This window comes from Mercurialis annua, linkage group LG8 (assembly GCF_937616625.2).
Source record: "Mercurialis annua linkage group LG8, ddMerAnnu1.2, whole genome shotgun sequence".
Classification (NCBI taxonomy): Eukaryota; Viridiplantae; Streptophyta; class Magnoliopsida; order Malpighiales; family Euphorbiaceae; genus Mercurialis; species Mercurialis annua.
The window spans coordinates 35,028,283-35,051,795 of NC_065577.1; the positions used below are offsets into that span (position 1 = coordinate 35,028,283).

Consider the following 23,513-nt stretch of genomic DNA (forward strand, 5'->3'; position numbering starts at 1 on the left):
CTATAACCATTCAAACATCTGACAACTTATAGATGATATGATGATAAGAGAATGATCTAGCGTGACACATGTTGCTAAATTCATTATTTAGTTTAAAATTTAATTTGGGACTATATGTCTTTGTGGGAAAAAAATACAAACTGGCAAATTATACTCCAAAATATCGGTGTAAAATTATGATTAATTATCTTTGGTAACAAACTTGTCATGCCATCGTTCTTTAGTCGTCATATCAGTTATAAGTCATCGAATTTTTGAATGGTGATAAATATGTAAAAAAAATAAAATTGACAATTTTTAAAAGTCGTGATAAAATTATAAATAAATAAATGGCGATTTTATATATAGTTAATTCTTATTTTAATTATTTAGTTATTTGTTATTTTCTTATTTTTGGCCTATAAAAAGTCATAAAAATGCACCACGGATAAATCACTCTAATTTTCTTGTTGATTTTAGAAAACATGAAGTCTGTTTTTGCTCTTGCCCCTTACTTTTTGCTTCTGTTGGTAAGCATGCATTTCTTGGTAGATTTGTATTCATTTTGCGCACTTCGTTTTATAATCTGATTGCTATTCTCATTTTGTGAAAATTTATGAAAATTTTATAATTTATCTTTTTTCATGGCAATAAATTATACTTATAGTTAATAGAAAAAGTTAATCAATTGGAATCATCTCAAGTTGATTATCATTTTCAATCAATCAACATACATTTACAAAATAAGTGATATAGATTAATTTGATATAATTTACACTTCTTTAAATTGAAATGTTCATTTTATAATAAAAAGTATCTCCAACTAATTTGAGAGGATCCTCACCAAAATATATCATTTATTATGTAGATCATGTTCGACTGTCTCATATTTAAAAAAAAAGGCCATAAAAAACTCAATTATAGTTAATTTTAAATAAATTAAGCTAGTGAACTGGTAATTAATTTTCTTAGATTTAGGTACTTATATTTGGCTAATTATTGTGATTTTATAGTTGGCGATGCCTATCAATGGGAGAAAGGATATTGGGGAATATTGGAAACAAGTAATTAAAGATCAATCTATGCAACAACTTCAAGCTCGTCATTTTCAGACAACAGGAAAAGATCTTGCTAGAGATATTCAGTTCAAGCAAAGCCTGGATGATGTTACGATTTACCATGACAAAAATCTCAAAGCAGATGATGCTACGATTTACCACAACGGTTATCTCAAAGCGGATGATGCTACAATTTACCACAACGGTTATCTCAAAGCGGATGACGCTACGATTTACCACAACAATAATCTCAAAGCGGATGACGGTACGATTTACCACAACGATAATCTCAAAGCGGATGACGCTATGATTTACCACAACGATAATCTCAAAGCGGATGACGCTACGATTTACCACAACGATAAAAGCGGATGATGCTACAATTTACCATAAAGATAATGTCGAAGAAGATGATGCTACTATTTACCACAACGATAATCTCAAAGCAGATGACGTTACGATTTACCACAACGATAATCTCAAAGTGGATGACGTTACTATTTACCACAACGCTAATTTCAAAGCGGATGACGCAACGATTTATCACAACGATAATCTCAAAGTGGATGATGCTACTATTAACCACAACGACAATCTCAAAAAGGATGACGCTACGATTTACCACAAATATAATATCGAAGAAGATGATGCTACTATTTATCACAACGATAATCTCAAAGCAGACGACGTTACGATTTACCACAACGATAATCTCAAAAAAGACGACGTTACGATTTACCACAACAACTATCTCAAAGCAAATAAACTATTGAAATTCAAACAGCAGTCCGATGTTTAAATTTATATATAAGCTCTATTTGTCTTTTCAACTTTTATGTTTTATGCTCACCGTGATCATCTTATATATTTAAAGTGATTGCGCGTGTGGTTCAATTAAATTAAGCAAAATTGTTAAGATAATTGTGATGTGTGTTTGTACTAGATATATGGATAAAACTTTCTTAAAAGTGAACCTGAATTTGTTTCAATATTTGTAAAATTGTCAGTTTTTATTTCTTACATATTAATATATATATTTCATTTTGTGAACACATAATTTCCATAAGGTGCAACGGAAATTAAATTCTAAAAATTTAAGACTTGAGACAATCTTAACTAATATATTTAATTAAGGTAATTTTATCATATTTCTATAGATTGGAGAAATTCTTAGGTTGACCGAGTCTACCACGTCATCCGCAAACTAAACTTATCACATTATGACACGTTATTAAATTAGTGGCACTATTATAATTTTGTTTATTTTTTTTTACACATTTGAATAGTAATATTATGATAGTGCCACCATTTTAATGACGTGTTATAATGTGATAAGTTTAGTTCAGGAATGGCGTGATAGACTCGGTCTATTTAAAAAAATTTCCTATAGATTGACAAAAAATTTAGCTCCATTTTAAAAACAATTAATTGACATGTATTAGCATCGTTTGTACTGAAAAATTTTGGAGGAGCTAAGCCTCAACCCGGATTCGCCAAACTTACGGGTTAGGCGAATCGTGTTATCGTGTCATGATCCATTTTGACACCCTTAGTCTTTGACTATAAAAAAAGTGGCATCGAGACTTACTGCCCTAATTATGTATCGCGCCAATTTGGCCGATGTCAATGTCTTCTCTTTAAATAAAATAAATTTAATAATTTTCAGTAATTGCAGTTATCAAAAGGGCTTGTTGTATTAAACACTTAAAAAAATCAGCAATTATTGTTTTCAGCACTTAATTTTCAGTTTTTATCAAACACCACCTTAAAGTAGTATAGTTAATTTTATCTAAAAAATGATTGCCTAAATAATAATTTGAACAGTTTTTATTAAAATTAATAATCAATTTTACTCTACTCAATATTTTAATTTTAATTGCAATTTTGTTAAATTTCTGAATTTTACACATCAAATCCAAGTCACGAATATGTTTTATCAATAATTTTAAAACATTATTATTGATTTTATTTCAATAATAAATAAAAGTTTGATGAAATAAATGACATATCACTTCTGATAAAACATAGTAGTAAATAAATTTAATTATCTCTAAATATGGTTAATTGAATACTTTCATCATTTGAGTTAAAAAAATTAACAAAAATTAAAAATTGGGATACAATTGAAACAATAAAATATAAAATAGGATAAAATTGATAAATTTTCAACGTCAGGATATAATCGAAAAGGGGTTATATGGTCGGAGATTTTCAAGGATATATATATATATATATATATATATATATATATATATATATATATATATATATATATATATATATATATATATATGTGGACTAATTTTTAAAGATAGGATAACAGAACAATTAAATTTTGACTCATTGTCCCTCTTATAGTTTTTACTTTTGTAAGCAAATATGTTGAAACCCCACACGTTGTACAAATTATGCGTATAGAAACCAATTTGGGTTTTTTAAAACAGAATTATGCAACATCATAGTTACATTTTTCTTTTTAGACATCATCATAATCATATTTTAAGTACTCTGCATGTATTAACAAATTTTAAAACAATAAGTAGATAAAAAAAAGCTGACCAATTAAATTTGTTGTATCATAATCACATTTAAATGGTTTGTAGTAACAAATTTTAAAAGAATAAGCATCTATCATCAAATATGAGTGCAAAAAGCAATCTTTATAAAGAATTAAATACAGAACAAGTTGACCAATAAAGTTTTGTAGTATAGATCCTATCCCATGAAGAAGATCCGGTCGTTTGGCATTGTTATAAGATTTGATCAACATATAAAAATCTCAAGATCTCCTCTGAATAAGACTAAATCATCTGCAGCATTTAAAAGGGAATTAAGAAATAAAGCACCTATTTTAGCATTTCTTTTTAATTTTAATATGAATTTCCAACTTTAACAATCTAGAACACCAATTATTGATTTTGTTTTATAGTTTTAGAAACGGATCAATTTTCAACAAAAAATTATTGCAACCGGCATAATTTATTTTACAATTAGCCGTATTTTTTAAGGGTTTATTACATATAAAATTATTACGTTTATAATATTTTCTAATGTTACCATGACTGTTAAAACTTATCAATTTCATTTACTACCTTTCAATTTTTTTGAAATTCTATGACCATTTAAAAATCTGGCTGACTTATAGATGATGTGACGATAAGAGAATGACCTAGTATGACAAGTCAGATGCCATATCATGTTTTTAGGTTAATTATTTAGCTCAAAATTTAATTTTGGACTATATATTGTCTTTGTGGGAAAATATGCAAAATGACAAATTATACTTCAAAATATCAGTGTAAAATTATGATTAATTATTTTTAGCAACTAACTTGTCATGCCACATCGTTCTTGAGAAATTCTTAGGTAGACTCGGTCTACCACGTCATCCGTAGACTAAACCTATCACATTATGATACGTCATTAAAATGATGGCAATTTTGTAATATTACTATTCAAAGGTGTAAATAAGTAACAAACGAATTTACAAGATTGCCATCATTTTAATGACGTGTCATAATATGATAGGTTTAGTCTACGGATGACGTGGTAGACCGAGTCTACATAAGAATTTCTCATCGTTCTTTAGTCGCCACATCAGTTATAAGTCGTAGAATTTTTAAATGGTGACAATATCAAAAAAAAGTTGTAGAATTTTTAAATAGTGACAAATTTGTAAAAAAAATGTCAAAGATAATTTTTAAAAATCGTGATAAAATTGTAAAAAAAAACAAAAAAATGGTAATTTTATATATAAATTCGGCTTAATCACCAAAAAATGCCAAACTTATACGTTTTGTGTCAATTATAGCCAAGCCTTTAAAAATCACCAGATTTAGCCAAACCTTATATGTCCTGTTTCTTTTTAACCATTTTTGAATCGAACCCGTTTTTCTGACACCGTGTCATCCACGTCACAGCCAACTAAGCAATTGGCTGACATGTCAGCTGGAATATTTAAATAAGGTTTGGCTATAACTGACACAAAAAAAATAGGTTTGGTATTTTTTGGGTGAATAAACCTAATTTCAAAATTCAAGCCAATTTTTAAGTTTAATAATTAGTAAATTAATTATATCATTTATGAAATTTATATATATTTAAAAATAATTAATATTTTCTATTTAATACTAATTTTAATTAATTTTAATTTTTTATTAAACCTAATTAAATCTAATAAATTTATATTATAATATATTTTAATGAATATGTAATTAAAAAAATAAATTAATATATTACTTAGGAATTAATGTTGAATTAAATTTGGTGACAGGATTTAATGTTCATGATGATTTTGAACTTGATTTATTATTTTTAATGTTGTTGAGATCTTGATATGCTTTAGCCCCTCTATTTTTGCTTTTGTTGGTAAGCATGCATTTTTTGGTAGCTAGCTTATAGAAAAAAATGAATTTTTGTATTTATTTTGCACACTCCTTTATAATAGTCTGATTGATCTAGTATTTGATTTTCTTAAATTTAAGTACTTATATTTGGCAAATTATTGTGACTTATATAACAGTTGTCGATGACTATCAATGGGAGAAAGGATGTTGCAAAATATTGGAAAGAAGTAATTAAAGATCAATCTATGCAACAACTTCAAGCTCATCATTTCCGAACAATAGAAAAAGATCTTGCTAGTGATCTTCAGTTCAAGCGAAGGCCGGATCATGTTACTATCTACCACAATGATAATCTTGAAGTAGATGATGTTACGATTTACCACAACGATAATTTCAAAAATGATGATGTTACGGTTTACCACAATGATAAGCTCAAAGCCGACGATGTTACGATTTACCACAATGATAATCTTGAAGCGGATGATGTTACGATTTACCACAATGATAATTTCAAAAATGATGATGTTACGATTTACCAAAGCGATAATGTCAAAGAAGATGATGTTACGATTTACCACAACGATAATCTCAAGCAGATAAACCGTTGAAATTTAAACCGCAGTCCGACGTATAAATTTATATATAAGTTTTATTTGTCTTTTTAACTTTTATGTTTTATGCTCGCCGTGATCATCTCATGTGTTTAAAGTGATTGCGTGTGTGGTTCAATTAAATTACGCAAAATTGTTAAGATAATTGTGATGTATGTTTGTATTAGATATATGAATAAAACTCTGTTATAAGTGAGTCTGAATTTGTTTCAATATCTGTAAAACTGTTAGTTTTAATTTCTTACATATTGACATGTATATTTCATTTAGTAATTGGTAAACAGATAGTTTCCATATGGTGTAATGGATATGACATTCTTAAACTTTTAGACTTATGACAAACTTAACTAAATATTTAAAGATTGACAACAATTTAGGCTCAATTTTGAAACCAATTTAATCGACATGTGATATGATGTATTCAAAATTAAATTTCAGAAGTAATAATTAAAAATAAAGTATTATATATATATAAGAAAATGGATTCTAAAAACATATATATTAAAGTTTAAGTACCAATTAAATCATGGGTTGAAATTTAGATATCACTCAATTATTTAACCCAAATTGTAAATTATGCTAATAACTGTAATCCAAACGTTCATAAATAGTTTTATTCATATACATGTATCACTCATCACAAAACCTTATCTTACCACTTAATCATCCATGATCACATAAACTTATCTTATAAATCACACATCATATTATAAACTTATCTCAACAATTTATAAGCTTAATCGAACCCCACACAATAACTAAAAATTAATAGATAAGATGATCATAATGAAGATAAAGTTAAGGGACAAGTGATCACTCATGATAAATTGAAGCATCAGGCGAATGCTCAAAAGCCTTAACAAATGCTACTTTATCATCTATCGACTTCTCTCCTTTGAGCTCACTAAATTGCTTCTTTGCTTTGAGTCCAACATCATTATGGTAAATTGAAGCATCAGGGTGCGGCTCACTTATTTCGTTACTGAAAGGTATGTCGTTGTGGTAGATTGAAGCATCGGGGTGTGGCTCGGTTATTTCGTTACCGAACGGTATGTCATTGTGGTAGATTGAAGCATCGGGGTGTGGCTCGGTTATTTCGTTACCGAACGGTATGTCGTTATGGTAAATCGAAGCATCGGGGTGTGGCTCGGTTGTTTCGTTACCGAACGGTATGTCGTTGTGGTAAATCGAAGCATCGGGGTGTGGCTCGGTTGTTTCGTTACCGAACGGTATGTCGTTGTGGTAAATCGAAGCATCGGGGTGTGGCTTGGTTGTTTCGTTACCGAACGGTATGTCGTTGTGGTAAATTGAAGCATCAGGCCTTGGCTCAACATTTTCATCTAATTTCATCACTTTCTTCCAATATTCTCCCACATCCTTTCTCCCATTGATAGTACTCAACAACTGTAAATATATAATAAATAGCCAAATGTTAGCTCAATTTAAAATTCAAATATAGTTGATTCTATATCATAGTTAGGTTATAAAATAACTTCATAATCAAAGTTTGTATGCTTCAATTAAAAGGCCGAAATATATGTAACGTAATTATTGGAAATGCATGCTTACCGGTAGAAGCAAAAAGAAAGAGACCAAGGAAAACAAAGATTTCATATCTTCTGTTAGCAAAAGAAAATATGATTTGTGTGGTGGTGACATACATTATCATATGTCTATTTATAGGCCAAAATAATAAATATGTTTTTGGTTCCATTTTAGATTAAAAGAAACTAAATTATAATTAACTTAATTTATATCTTTTATTTTAAAATAAATAGTGAATATTTAAAACATGATCTCTTATTTTCAATAAACATGGGATATCTCAATCTATAAAATTCAAATTATAAAAAATGCTGTTCTTTTTAATAATTTTTTTTATGAATAACACTTTATTAAAAGCCACAAAATCTGGCAAAGACTCTATTATTCAGAGAGTTTACGTCACGTAATGCTACGACTATGAAGAAGGAGAAATAAAATCAAAAAGAAAGTACAATCTGAATTCCTATACAACTTTAACCCGAATATGCAAAATAACAAAGTTTACATTTGTAACAAAGAAAACGGACCAAATAAAACAAATATAAATTATATCCTCTAAAATATTTACTCATAAGTTCGAATAACCACCCTGCGGAATAAGAGTAATCCACTGAATCCAAAAATCATCAAATGAAAGCGGCGTAATGCAAGTTAGGCCCAATTTTTGATGATCATACCAAATCGGACGAGCAAAATTGCAATACATAAATAAGTGATTTCGAGTTTCAGCAACTTCACAAACATCACATTCTACATTTTCAGCTGTAACATTAATTTTACAAATGGCTAAAGAAGTCACTACAGTCGACCCTCTAATAGTTAATATTTAATAAATTAATAATATTAATAATTAATAGAAAATTGAGATAACCAACTTCGTTTCACATTGAATAATTAATAATTTTATTATTTAATACTTAATAAAATTAAAATTATATTCTATATGAATATTAATTATTAGAGAGATTTTATTAAAAATATATATAATAGTTGATGATTTATTTGAGGCAATACTAATCTTAATTTATAAAGTGGAAGCTAAAATACCATCAAATTATAACTTTCTTATTCGTTTGAGAAATTTCAAGGGAAGTTATTAGATAAACAAGTCAAAGTAAGTGAAGCATCTCTAATATAAAAAGATTGGTTAATTCCATAAAAAAATCATGACCTTTACACGAAGTTTCATTTTAATCACGACTTTTAAAAGTTGTCAAATCATGAATTTTTTTTCAAACCTATCACCAAATTAATTTTAAGTGTATTTTTGCTGACGTGGCAACAGGAATCCGGCTGATTTGAAAAAAAAAATGAAAGGTAAAAATACACCGGAAAATAATCGATGATAGATTTGAAAAAAAAAAATGAAAGGTGGTAGTTTTATATGTTAAAAGTCGTGATTAAAATGAAACTTTGTGTAAAGTTCGTGATGTTTTATGGAATTAACCCTAAAAAAATATTAAAATTTATTTTACTTTATGAATACAATTTTTTAATAATTATTTTTTGGTTCGATATCAAATGTATATTTTTTAAATTGAATATAATTTTTTTTAAAAAAAATTGAGTGATTGTAAGGTGTATTTAGTTAGTTTTTTTTATTATATAATATAAATATTAGGTCTATTAATGTAGATGCTTAAGATATCTTTTATATATTTTAATTTTTTTTATACAAATTCAATAAATTCATAATTCATAAATTTTTGATCCACCATGTGTATTAATTATTAGAGGGTCGACTATACCCGATTATGCACTACAATCCACATGAGGAATTCAACTCTAGGGAGCGGCTGATTCTAGTGTTAAAGAAATTGTCCATTAGCTACTGTATACCCGTCGTCATTTCTGAACAGTTTGGAGATATTAGCTGTTGTAAATACCGAGCTCCTACTTCTCCATAAAATTATATCCACTGCTACCACACCTGCTGCATTACCGTGACTGTTAATAGTAGGAGCAAGTTGCCCAGCAAGCTGTAAATAATTATGTAGAATTATATATACAGTTTCCAATCCGCAAAGTCTCCTCCGCCATCTCCAACCATATAAGAAAACTTGGTGAACCGTAGCTTGTTAGATGTTGTAAAGCTAAAAAACAGTTAAAAAGGGCAGAAGCCGTTCCCCTATCCGACCAATTATCATGCGAAAAAGAAATCGAATCACCACACCTGATATAAAAACCAAGATTTGTAATAAAAATTCCTAAACTACATCATTAATAAAGCAAGCTTTTCTTTGTCCTTTCCAAATGAAGGAAAGTTTTTTAAAATCTCCAAATAATAAAGAGTTCCATTTATTTAAAGAAGAACAATTTGAAATTACTATTCAGCCAAAGGGAATTTTGACTTGAAAATTACAACTTCCATAACCATTTAAATAAAAGGTTTTGGTTTCTGATTTTGAGATTGCAAACACCCAAACATCCATTTAAAAAAACTCTATAAACTACTTCCCAACAGACTTTGTAAAGAGTTCTTGCAGAGGCATTGCCTTTTTAAAGAAACATTTTCATGTAACATTCATGTTGTGATTGAACACCAACTAGGATATTGTGGATTAACATAAAATAGATAGGAATGCTGGAAACGACCGATTTTAAAAGTACTTACCTCCCTACAGGCGAAAGCAAAGAACCTTTTGAAGAGAATAATGGTATTATTGTCTTGATAATTACTCTGATTTACAAGGTTTATATACAGAGATTACAATGCTCAAATAGGAAGTTTCTTGCTATACAAATTAGAGAATATACAAGGAAAGTTTGACACTAATTTGATCCTTAATATATGGCTGTATCATAAGAGATACTCTCAGCAGATTATATGGCTGGATTATAGGAATTATTTCCTATTATGGCTATCATGCCCCCGCAAGATAGAGCATCGTCCACGAATGCCTATCTTGGATCGAAGAAGATGAAATTGCTGACGGGAGAGAGGTTTTGTGAGAGCATCTGCAAGTTGATCTTTGGTATGAACATGAGAAATACGAAGTTGCCTACGTGCTACTTGATCACGAACAAAGAAGAAATCAATAGCTACGTGCTTCATGCGGCTGTGAAAGACAGGGTTAGCACATACGTATGTTGCACCTACGTTATCGCAGTAGATGACTGGAGTATTTGGTGATGAAAAGTGGATTTCTGATAGAAGTTGACGTATCCAATTTAGTTCAGCTGCTGCTGATGCAATGGCTCTGTATTCTGCTTCGGTTGAGGAACGAGCAACAGTTGTTTGTTTTTTTGAGCTCCAACTGATAGGTGTAGCACCGAGAAAGACAATATATGCTGTTGTTGAACGTCGATCATCGAGGTCGCCTGCCCAATCTGCATCTGTGAATACATGGAGAGGAAGTTGTGATTGTTTTTCAATGAATAAGCCATGATCTATAGTGCCCTTAAGATACCGCAGAACACGTTTTGCCGCATTCCAATGAGTGACAGTCGGCTGATGCATAAATTGGGACAACTTGTTGACAGCAAATGATACATCTGGACGTGTTAACGATAGATACTAAAGTGAGCCAATGACCTGCCGATATTGTGTAGCATCTATGCTTGTGCTTCCATCATGTAGTTTTAAAGTTTCTGTTGCAGAGAGCGGAGTGGAGACAGGTTTTGCTTCTTGCATACTGTTCTTGTGAAGGAGATCGCTGATATATTTTTGTTGAGATAGAAAGAGACCTGTTGGAGTGTGGCATGCCTCAACTCCAAGAAAATAGGAGAGTTGTCCAAGATCTTTAATCGAGAACCGATTAGCAAGACTGGTAATGAGCATCTGAATATGTGTTGGAGATGAACCTGTGATGATGATGTCATCAACATAAACCAAAAGATACATAATGTGACCACTGTGTCGCCATACAAATAAAGAAGAGTCACAAATAGAATTGCTGAAGTTAGATTGAAGTAAAAACGTCTGTAGCTCAGTGTACCATGCCCTCGGTGCTTGCCTAAGACCATAGATTGCTTTTCGAAGTTTACATACATGGTTTGGAAACTCAGAGTTGATAAAGCCAGGTGGCTGGGCCATGTAAACATCATCCGTGAGAGTACCCTGCAAGAAAGCATTATTAACATCTAGTTGACGTAAGAGCCAACCGTTAGATATAGCAATGGTCAATACTGAACGAACTGTTACTGCTTTTACAACCGGACTGAAAGTTTCAGCGAAATCAATGCCAGGTCTTTGATGGAAGCCTTTGGCAACTAAGCGCGCTTTATAGCGAGCAAGAGATCCATCTGGATTTCGTTTAATTCGGAAGACCCATTTAGACCCAATAATATTCTGAGATGGATGTGAGGGAACTAAGGTCCATGTGGAGTTCTGGACTAGTGCATCATATTCTTCACTCATGGCTTGGCGCCATTCTGGGCATTTGCGAGCTTCAGTGATGGTGGTTGGTTCAGTTTGAGAGACAGGAGGTCCTTTCATATGCAAGTCTAAAATAACTTTTGGTTTGAAAATGTTGTTTTTGGATCGTGTCTGAATTGTACGATGCAGTGGAGAACTATGGCTGAGATCACTTACCTCCGGGGGCTGGTCCACAGCTGCGGCAGTCTGTGTAGGCGCTGGATTATGAGAGTTTATATGATTGACCACTGAGTGAGGAACGGGTGAGTTTTGGGATGGTGATTGTAATGATGTCGGTGAGAGAGGGTGCGATGTTTGTTGATAATGTATAGGCTGAGAAAGAGTAGAAGAGTTAGGTGGTAAAATAATAGGAAGAATCGAATGAGTGGTTAGTATATCTGAAGTGGTAGATATAATGTCATCGTCGGATGAGGATGAGTGTAACCAGGTGTTTATATTAGTGGTAAGGTGAGGAAGTGATTCTTTATTATGAGGGGCAAAGGGAAAAATGTTTTCAACAAACACAACATGCCGAGAAGTGTATAAACGATGTGTTTGGGGGTCGAGGCAAAGATAAGCATGGTGTTCAAGTGAATAACCAACAAAGATACAAGGTTTTGATCTAGGTTGTAGCTTGTGAGTCGTGTAGGGGCGCAACCATGGGTAACAGAGGCAGCCGAATGTGCGAAGTTTTTGATAATTTGGAGTTTCATGAAAGAGACGGCTATATGGTGGTTGGTTGTTAAGTGTTTTAGTGGGTAGGCGATTGATAAGGTATACAGCTGTTTGGAAGGCTAGTGACCAGAATTTTAAAGGCATGGAGGCGTGAAAAAGAAGGGAGAGAGCTGTTTCTACAATATGGCGGTGCTTACGCTCAGCAATGCCGACATGCTCAGGTGTATGAGGTGGAGATTTCAGGTGTTGTATACCATAGGTAGCAAGAAGATGACCTAATGATTGGGCTTCACCACTGCAGTCTGAATAAACAGTTTTGATTTTGTTATTAAAATAGTTTTCAACTAGTGTTTTAAATTGCTGGAATTTTTGCGGCACATCAGATTTGTGTTTGAGAGGATAAAGCCATGAATATTTGGTATAATAATCAACAAAAATGACATAATATCGAAAATTGTCAAAGGATGTTAAATGAGCTGGTCCCCAAACATCAATAAAAATAGCTTCTAACGGTTTATTGCAAGTAAGAGTTGAGACACCAAACGGTAGTTTGTGACTCTTATTACATAAGCAAGCATCACAATGAGAAAAGGTAGAGGATGAAGTGGGTAGTTTTGAGGTAGATAAAATTGTGTGGAGTACTTGTAGAGAGGGATGACCAAGTCGACGATGCCAGACTAATTGTGAAGCAGTATTTGATGTAGAAATGGTGCTGAAGTGGGTTTGCTTAGTGGTAGAGCTGGTTGGAGTTAATTTTGGCCAAACATAGAGATTTCCATCACTCCGGCCGCGGACCAAGGATGCCCCCGTGTTCAGATCCTTCACAAGAAAAGAATGAGGAAAAAATTCAATTGAAGTTTTATTTTGAGAGCAAAACTGAGATACAGAAATTAAATTTTGAGAAATTTGAGGTGCACATAGAACATTGGTCAGTTTAAATTTATTAGAGGGAGTATTTAATGTGGTTGAACCAGTATGAGAGATAGGAATTGTTTTACCATCACCGACCATGATGTCGTCTGTACCACCATATTCAGAGTGAAGAGAGAGATTTTGCAGGTCAGATGTCATGTGATGAGATGCTCCCGTGTCAAGTATCCAATTGTTTCGCACGGTAGATGGTTCAGCAGTCATGTGATTGGCTTGAGGCCAATTGCGCAAACCTGATTGTTGTCGAGTGCGGCAAATTTTAGCAGAGTGACCTGCTTTGTCGCACAATTGACACACAAGTTGGGAAATGCCACTAGTAGATGCAGGGGTGCGATAGTGATTTTGAGCATAAGAGAATACATTGTTAGGGCTGTTAGGGCGTGACTGTCCAGTATACCCCGAGAATGAGCCACGATAACCTCCACGGTTTGCTTGTGATGTAAAATTAGATCCAGATAGAGAATTACCGGAATGATTCGAAAAGTGAGGCTGCTGCCCACGTCCTCTTCGATTAGTGTTTCTCTGGTTGTATTGAGCTGTAATAGGGGGACCTCCCTTTTTCGCTTCTTCGCGACGGAGAGATTGTTCATGATCGAGAAGTTTGTCATAGAGTTCTTCAAAGGACATTGGTGTATCACGGGCTCGTACTGCAGAAGCTATGGAGCTGTAGGTAGGGCTGAGACCATTTAGAACATATATTCCTGTGGTTCCATCATCCACTGGCTGACCAATTAAATCGAGATCATCAAGAATACTCTTAATTTCCTGCATATACTCATTCACCGTTTTTCCTTCAATTGTGACATTGGTGAGAGAGTCGAGAAGAGCCAATTTTCGAGTGTTGGATTTATTAGCATAGGAGGTTTTGAGTTTTTCCCATGCTTGAGCAGAGGTAGTGCAGCGAGTGACAATTGACTGTGCAGCAGTTGTGCAAGAGACTTGAATAGCATGGAGAATCAGACGATCTTGGCGAAGCCAGATTAGGTAATTTGGATTCGAAACCATTTCTTGAGTTGTATTGATTGCTATTATAGAAGAGGTTTGATTTGGAGTTAATGCTCCTGTAATGATGACTTGAGGGGAAATAGAAGAGTTGGTGGTTGAGGTGTTTGAGTCATCCATGGTTGACAGTAGAATTCTTTTAAGAAGAAGGATTAAGAGAAGTTTATTTTAGGTTGAGGATCACAAGCTTTGTAGCTTGAAGCTCTGATACCATGAAGAGAATAATGGTATTATTGTCTTGATAATTACTCTGATTTACAAGGTTTATATACAGAGATTACAATGCTCAAATAGGAAGTTTCTTGCTATACAAATTAGAGAATATACAAGGAAAGTTTGACACTAATTTGATCCTTAATATATGGCTGTATCATAAGAGATACTCTCAGCAGATTATATGGCTGGATTATAGGAATTATTTCCTATTATGGCTATCACCTTTCTGAAGAGCAAGTTTATGAGTGAAACATTGGACAACATGATCCCAAGTGGGGAAACATGATTAAGAGACACTTGGATGAGAAATTCTTAGGTAGAGTGAGTCTACCATGTCATTCGTAGATTAAAACAATCACATTATAACACCTCATTAAAATGATGGCAATTTTGCAATAGCATCATTAAAATATGAACAAATATATTACAAATTAATTACAATTTTAACATTATTTTAAGAGCAAATTACTCTAAGGCCCCTCATATTTGTCATAATTCACAGTTTGGTACCCCTTGTTTGAAAATCAAACGATTTGGTATCTCAGTTTTTATTTTGTAAACTATAAAGCCCCTCTGTTAAATACAGATACCAAATCATTAACGGAATGAAACGTGAGGTACCAAATCGCTTGAAAATAAGGTATCAAACCGTTTACATAATTAAAACTGAGGTAGCAAATCGTTTACATAATTAAAATTGAGATACCGACATCATAAATATGAACAAATTCATCACAAATTAATTACAATTTTACCATTATTTTAAGAGCAAATTACTCTAAGGCCCCTCATGTTTGTCATAATTTACAGTTTGGTACCCTTTGTTTGGAAATCAAACGATTTGGTACTTCAATTTTGATTTTGTAAACTATAAGGCCCTTCTGTTAAATATAGGTACCAAATCATTGACGGAATGAAACATGAGGTACCAAAACGCTTAAAAATGAGGTACCAAATCGTTTATATAATTAAAACTGAGATACCAAATCGTTTACATAATTAAAACTGAGTACCAAATCGTTTGAAAGTAAATATCAAATTATTAACGAAACTAACAGAGGGGTCTTATAGTTTAAAAAATCAAAACTGAGATACCAAATTGTTTGATTTTCAAACAAGGGGTATCAAACTGTGAATTATGAAAAACATTAGGGGCCTTAGAGTAATTTGTTTTTATTTTAATAAGGTATCGTAACGTGAATGCTTTAGTCTATAGATGGCATGATAGACTCAGTCTATCTAAAAAAATTTCTATATAATAATTTCTATATACCATTATATTATTTTAATATCTTTAATTTCAAGTAATGATTCATGTATAAATGTTGGTCAAATTTTACTGAAGTGCCAATTATATTTTCTATTCATATGCCATATTAATAAACTATTGACATACATAGCAAATTAATATTTTTGTAAATAGTTAGTCAAAATATATTTGTGTTTCTATGTCTATTAATACTCACAAATTTATGTGATAATTTTTTAACACCTTTAAGTTAATAATATCTATGATTTATATTATCAAATCTAGTAAATTTATTCTTACATATATTAGTAAGTACTACAAACTAATTTATTGCACAAAGCTTGAAAATATAAAAAGCTTCTCCAAGCGATGATGGATTGGTGGAACCCTAGCCCCGTCAGCAACATCCATAACGTCCTGATCATCCCCAGCAACCACAATTGTTAGGCTTAGGTCATCAGCAGCAACTCAATAGTTCCAGTCCATAGAAATCGTCCCATCACTTTGGTTAACCTACTCGCAGCAAAATCCGTTAACCCTATCTTGAACCCTATCCCACCATGCATGGATACGGTCATCTCTGATACCAGAATTTGAGCAGAGAATTTGTATGGACGTCAGGATTCAATGTAAGAGAACGCAAGTGTAATACCCCAAAATATTTTAAGATAATTACGTCGTGCCACGTGTCGTGATTTCCGATAAATTAAATTAAGAAGAATTTAATTTAATTATATCGGGAAATTTGAATAAATTTTAATAAGTTAAATAGCGGGATTTGAGGATTTAAGTTTGGAAATTGATATAAAATAATTTATAAATCCCGTAAGGAATTTTATTTCGCCAAAGTCCGCGAAATAATTTATAGTATTTATGGTAAAAGTTTCAAGTCAATCGGAGACTGTTTAAAATTTAGACGCGAATAGGTTTTGGACTGAATTGAAACTTTTGAAAAGTTTCAAGGACCAAAGTGCAAATTAGCCAGATTATATATATATTTTCCTTCAGATGAAGGAACCATCCAGACTTCATCTCCTTTCCATTTCTTTCGATCATAAACGGCGACAACGTACGTTTCCGTCGCTCGATTCCGTTTCTCGTCCATTTTCGACGTTTAATAACTCGAATTGATCGTATTCACGAGGCGAATCACGGTAAGCTTGACGTTTTACCGTTTCGTTGATTATATTTTGAGTTATATCGATTCAAAGTTTTATGCCACGAAACGATTTTATCGTTTTATTGATTATTGAATTCGATTATAGCGTTTAGAGTTTAGAATTAGTGTTTTTGGCACGTTTACGCTTCGTTTGGATGTCGGATCGTTGAAAGCATGTCGGAATCGGGTCCGGGGTTGAAAAACCCGTACTGTGCGTAGCACAGCTTAGCTGTGCGAACGCACAGCACCCTGTGCGTTCGCACAGGTGCTGTGCGAACGCACAGCAAGACTGTGCGATCGCACAGTCTGAACAGACTGTGCGAACGCACAGTCAACTGTGCGAACGCACAGTCTGCTGTGCGAACGCACAGTGGGATGTGCTCTCGCACAGCAGTTCGCCCGGCCGTTTCATTTTCAAATCTTACCCCGTTTCGCGTAGGATTGTCGGAATCGATTAGTTATCGATTAACTTGAATAGTTAACCTAATGAGGTTAAACGTGAATAGAGTTTGAAGTGGTATACGGTCCGTAAACGAGTTTGATATCATTTATCGGTAAATACGTGAGAAGCACGATGATTAATGAAAGAAAAACGTATTGAATCTCGAGTCTAGAGTCAATCTTAGAATAGGATTCTGATGTGAGTCAAATGTTTTGAAATTTGTTTTAGATCCAGCAAGGCAAGAAGGAGCTGGACCAGGAGTTCGGGAAGCTTGACGTTCTAAAGCCCCGACGTATTTTTGGATAAGCGTTTTCAGTGAGTTTATACGATTTGCTTTTAAAGTATTTAAGCAATTATTTTATATTGCTTTGTATTTGAATTTCATGTTTGGTATGCGAATTCTTTTTATGAATTGCATATGTTTGATTTGAAACCAGTATTGATCCGATGGAACGTGCTACCTATTGGGCGACAATAGGACTGTGTGATCACCAGTTTTGATATGACTCAGCTGGGAGCTGATGATGAGTATGAAATTTACGATTGGGTTATGATTTAGATACGCAGAGTGAACTCGGCTACGGTGTAGCCTGGAAGTCCCCGTATCTAGTGGCTGGGCCACCAGCGAGTTGGACTCGCAATTGATATTTATGATTGGATTGATAGATTGATTATTAGTATGTTTGAGGATTAAGGTTTCAATCGGATCCTGTACTTGGCTGCATATGATTGATTGCGATTTTATGTTTTATTTGAATACTTATTAGTAAATGTATAAACTCACTCAGTATATCCCAATATACTGACCCCTCACAGATTTCCTTTCAGGATAAAGACGCTTTGAAGCAACGGACTTCTATCCTACTCCCAGAAGTCTGTATTTTTGAGTATGTAAAGAAACAGTACTTTACTCTTAGAGCTGCAGTAGATAAGTATTTTGTCAGTCAGCTTGTAATATATAGTTTTCTGTAAATATAACTTTAATGTTTTAAAGTTTTAAACGTCTTACGCCTGCTGCGTTATTTATATTGTGATTGCCAGAGGATATGTGTGCCTGGCATGTGTGTTTCTGCACGACACGTGTTTATTTACGTCATGCATGACATTTATATTTGCGAAAAATTATTTTACGTTTTTTTAGGCTTGCTACGGGTTTCGGAGCAACCACTCCCATTCCCTAGCGCCGGTCTCGGCCCTGAGATTGGGTCGTGACAAAGTTGGTATCAGAGCATGGTCCAGTTACCATTGCTTATGTTAGAAGAGTGATTGATTTTCATAGGATTCTACTGCAGCACATAGGACTCGAGTCTTGTCTTTGTTACGTATTCGTTTGATTTTCCAACTTTCAGCTTTCCCTCTAGGATGTGAGTCTGTTATACGTGTGTGTTCGCATGTGACGAGATGCGTGTTTAATACGGTATGTGTTTGCGATAGTATGCGATTATGTGGCTAAGTGACGTTGTTTGTCTTGGTCAGGATGTCTGACCAACGACAAGAAGTAGAGCGAGCTGCCGCTGCAGCACGAAATGTTATAGAAGGGGCGCATGACGTCCATCCAGAAGCTCAAGATGAGTCTTCTGTTCAGGGTGGAGGAGGTGGTGGCCAAGAGGCCCAGGCGCAGGCACCTGGAGTGCAAGCGCAAGCCCAGCAACCTAATGTTGTGGGTTTTGATCTGAATCAGTTTCTTACGGGAATTGCGGCTATGCAAGCCAATCAGGCTGAGGTGCAGAATATGCATCGTGAACAACTACAGCAACAACAGCTACGCAATGTGGCTTTCACTGACCGAGATATCGTCTTGGCTTATATGCGCCTCAAACCAACTAAGTTTGACAGTACAGGCGATGCTCTCGATTTCCTCGAAGAAGTAGAACGTAACGCTCGACGTCTGCAAGCTAATGAGAGACAGACCATCATTATGGTGGAAATGTCATTGAAAGGACCCGCGAAAGATTGGTTTCAGCAGCATATTCAGCCAACCATGGATACTATGACCTGGGCTGAATTTGCAAACCACTTTAGGGAATACTTTTTACCATATGCGGTGACGGAGAGTTATCGTAGCCAGTGGTTGACCCTGAGTAAAGGCAATCGGTCTGTGCAAGAGTATGTGACGGAGTTTACCAGGGTGAGTAGGTTTGCACCAGACCTGACTACAGACCCAGTCAGGGTGAACTCGAGGTTTGTAGAGGGTCTAGGAGCTGAATTTGTGAGTCTAACGTCTGATATCGGAAGAACCCTAGTGCAACTGATTGATAGTGCTAGGCAAATGGAAGTTTCTCTGATTCGTTTTGGAAGAATTCCTGACCCTTCCAATGTTGCACCTGTGAGAGATAATACGTTTCGTAGCGTACAGAGCGCACCTACCCGATCATATGCTGGGAATTATTCTCGACCTCCATCACATCAGCAGAGAAATAAGAGAGCTCGATATGGAACTAGAGTCAGTACTTCAGGCACTGGATTTAGTGCCAGATCGATGAGTGACATGGGAGGCGGAGTTCCTATATGTCTGAACTGTAATAGGAGGCACTATGGCGCGTGTTACACTGCTAGTGGAGCATGTTTTAACTGTGGTCAACGGGGCCATTTTGCTAGAGATTGTCCGAGGCAGATGCCTCAGGGTTCGATGACTACTGTAGTACAACCTACTTATCAGCAGCAGAGGACTGCACAGCAAACAGCATCAGGATACGATCAGACAGGAAGTACCTTTACTGGCCAGAGAGGCCGTGGTTATGCAAATCGAGGAGGAAGAAATGGCGGAGGACGCGGTACTGGTCAGACTTCGCAGGCTGGCGGGAGTCAGGCCAGAGTCTTTGCACTGAATCCTCAGGAGGCTCAGGCTTCCAATGCGGTGGTGCAAGGTACCTTTTCTATCGCTTCTCAAGACGCTCTAATTTTATTTGATCCGGGCACTACGCATTCGTTTGTTTCACCTAGTTTTGCTAGTAAGTTAGGAGTGCAACCAGCGTACCTTAGGAATCCTTTGTCCGTAGCCACCCCAGTTGGCGAGAGTGTGGAAGTTAGTATCGTTTATCCGTCCTGTCCAGTGAAAGTTCAAGGACGAGATTTATTAGTTGACTTAATTTTACTTGAAGTATTAGCTTTTGATGTCATATTAGGAATGGATTGGCTAGCTCAGCACTATGCCAATGTGGATTGCCGGAAGAAGACGGTAACGTTTAACACGCCTGGAATTGAAGCAGTTTCAATTCAGGGTGATAGAATGGAATCTTCTGCAAGTATTATTTCAGCTATTAAAGCTTGTAGTATGTTGAAGAAGGGATGTCAAGGATTTTTAGCGATAGTACGAGACATGGAGAAGAAAAGTATAAATTTAAGTGGCGTGCCAGTTGTGTCAGAATATACAGACGTTTTTCCAGAGGAATTACCTGGATTACCCCCAGACCGCGAGATTGAGTTCTGTATCGAATTGGCTCCTGGCACGAAGCCGATATCGATACCACCTTATCGAATGGCGCCAGCAGAGCTCAAGGAACTTAAGGATCAGCTAGAAGAGTTGTTTGATCGTGGTTTCATCAGACCGAGTGTATCCCCATGGGGTGCACCAGTGCTATTTGTGAAAAAGAAGGATGGATCGCTTCGATTATGTATTGACTATCGACAGCTGAACAAGGTGACGATTAAGAATAAGTATCCGTTACCTAGGATCGACGATTTGTTCGACCAGTTACAAGGAGCGAAATACTTTTCCAAGATTGATCTGAGATCAGGTTATCATCAGCTAAAGATTCGCGATGACGATGTTCAGAAGACTGCTTTCCGAACTCGATATGGACATTACGAATTTCTCGTTATGTCCTTCGGATTAACGAACGCCCCAGCAGCCTTCATGGATTTGATGAATAGAATATTCAAACCGTACTTGGATCAGTTCGTGATCGTGTTCATCGATGACATTTTAATCTATTCGATTACAAAAGAAGAGCACGCACAACATTTGCGGATAGTACTACAGACGATAAGAGAGCATCAGCTTTACGCCAAATTCTCTAAATGTGAATTTTGGCTAACGGAAGTGGCTTTCTTAGGTCATGTGGTTTCACAAAGTGGCATTAAGGTTGACCCAAAGAAGATTGAAGCTGTGATAGAATGGAAACGACCTGAATCAGTTACGGAAGTTAGAAGTTTTCTTGGCTTGGCAGGATATTATCGACGATTTGTACAGGATTTTTCGAAGATCGCTGTACCTTTGACGAAGTTAACTCAAAAGAACGCGAAATTCAACTGGACAGATCAGTGTGAACTAAGTTTTCTAAAATTGAAAGAGTGTCTGACGACGGCACCAGTCCTAACGTTACCAGAAGGAACGGAAGGATTCACAGTTTACTGTGACGCATCAAGAGTTGGGCTAGGATGTGTTCTTATGCAACACGGTCGAGTGATTGCATACGCTTCGCGACAGCTCAAGAAGCACGAAACGAACTATCCCACGCATGATCTAGAGCTAGCAGCGGTGATTTTTGCGTTAAAGATCTGGAGACATTATTTATACGGCGCTACGTGCGAGATCTTTACAGATCATAAGAGTCTCAAGTACATTTTTGACCAACGAGAGTTAAACCTCAGACAGCGGAGATGGATGGAGCTACTGAAAGATTACGACTGCACGATACAATACCATCCAGGCAAGGCCAACGTAGTGGCAGATGCCTTAAGCAGGAAGTCAGCTGGAAGTCTCGCGCACGTTACAACGACATGGCGGAGGCCATTAATCAACGAGATACATACGATGTTTAGCCAAGGAATGGAGTTCGAGATCTCATCTCTCGGAAACCTAATGGCTCAGTTAACGATACGATCAACGTTGATAGATCAGATCAAAGAGTTGCAAGCAGGCGATCCTCAATTGAAGCATCTAATTGAGGAAGTGCAACAAGAAAAGAGTCAAGATTTCAGTATTGTCAACGGAATCTTGAAATATGGTAATCGAATGTGCGTTCCAGACGTGGAAGACTTAAGACAGAAGATCATGGAAGAGACTCATGGAACGATTTATAGCGTTCATCCTGGTTCCACGAAGATGTACCATGACATCAAATCAACGTATTGGTGGAGCGGAATGAAGAAAGATATCGCAGAGTTCGTGGCGAAATGCCCGACTTGTCAACAAGTCAAGTTGGAGCATCAGCGGCCTTATGGATTTCTTCAGCCATTACCCATTCCGGAATGGAAATGGGAGCAGATCACGATGGATTTCGTAATCGGATTACCCAAGACGCAGAAAGGTTTTGATTCTATTTGGGTAATCGTGGATCGTTTAACGAAGTCAGCGCACTTCATTCCTATCAAGACGACGTATTCTGCAGCAAAGTTAGCAGAGATCTACATCGATAAAATCGTGAGCCTACACGGAGTTCCCGTGTCAATCGTTTCAGATAGAGGTTCCGTATTTACCTCTCATTTCTGGAAGAGCTTACAAGACGCGTTAGGAACACGATTGAGTTTTAGCACTGCGTTTCATCCTCAGACGGACGGCCAGTCTGAGCGGACGATTCAAACGTTAGAAGATATGCTTCGACTTTGCGTATTAGACTTTGGAGGTAGTTGGGATACGTACCTACCTCTAGTCGAGTTTGCCTACAACAACAGCTATCATTCAAGCATTGAGATGGCTCCTTACGAAGCATTATACGGGCGAAAATGTCGTTCCCCTATCTGTTGGGACGAAGTCGGTGAACGAAAACTCACTGGAGCAGAGATCATTCAGATTACGTCAGAGAAAGTCCCGTTGATAAAACAGCATTTGACTACTGCTTCCAGTCGACAGAAGAGTTACGCGGACCCCAAGAGGAAGGATATCGAATTTCAACTCGGAGACTACGTGTTTCTCAAAGTGTCACCGATAAAGGGAGTAATTCGTTTCGGAAAGAAGGGTAAATTGGCTCCGAGATATGTCGGACCATATCAGATCGTGGAG

General features: G+C 35.4%; 3 protein-coding genes across 3 annotated transcripts; 2 read left to right on the forward strand and 1 right to left on the reverse strand.

The window, feature by feature from the left end:
* The first annotated feature begins 451 nt into the window (after positions 1-451).
* LOC126661372 (uncharacterized) lies at positions 452-1,970 on the forward strand. The gene is made up of 2 exons (XM_050355205.2): positions 452-509; positions 993-1,970. The coding sequence occupies exons 1-2, from the start codon at positions 465-467 to the stop codon at positions 1,410-1,412; spliced, it is 465 nt and encodes a 154-aa protein (XP_050211162.1). The 5' UTR covers positions 452-464; the 3' UTR covers positions 1,413-1,970.
* A 3,595-nt stretch (positions 1,971-5,565) lies between these two features.
* LOC126661978 (uncharacterized) lies at positions 5,566-5,991 on the forward strand. Its single transcript, XM_050355862.1, has one exon. It carries the CDS (start codon positions 5,566-5,568, stop codon positions 5,989-5,991), a length of 426 nt encoding a protein of 141 aa, XP_050211819.1.
* A 586-nt stretch (positions 5,992-6,577) lies between these two features.
* On the reverse strand, positions 6,578-7,639 carry LOC126661257 (organ-specific protein P4-like). The gene is made up of 2 exons (XM_050355082.2): positions 7,564-7,639; positions 6,578-7,398 (listed from the first exon to the last, which is right to left on the reverse strand). The coding sequence occupies exons 1-2, from the start codon at positions 7,606-7,608 to the stop codon at positions 6,808-6,810; spliced, it is 636 nt and encodes a 211-aa protein (XP_050211039.1). The 5' UTR covers positions 7,609-7,639; the 3' UTR covers positions 6,578-6,807.
* Between the last annotated feature and the right edge of the window lie 15,874 nt (positions 7,640-23,513).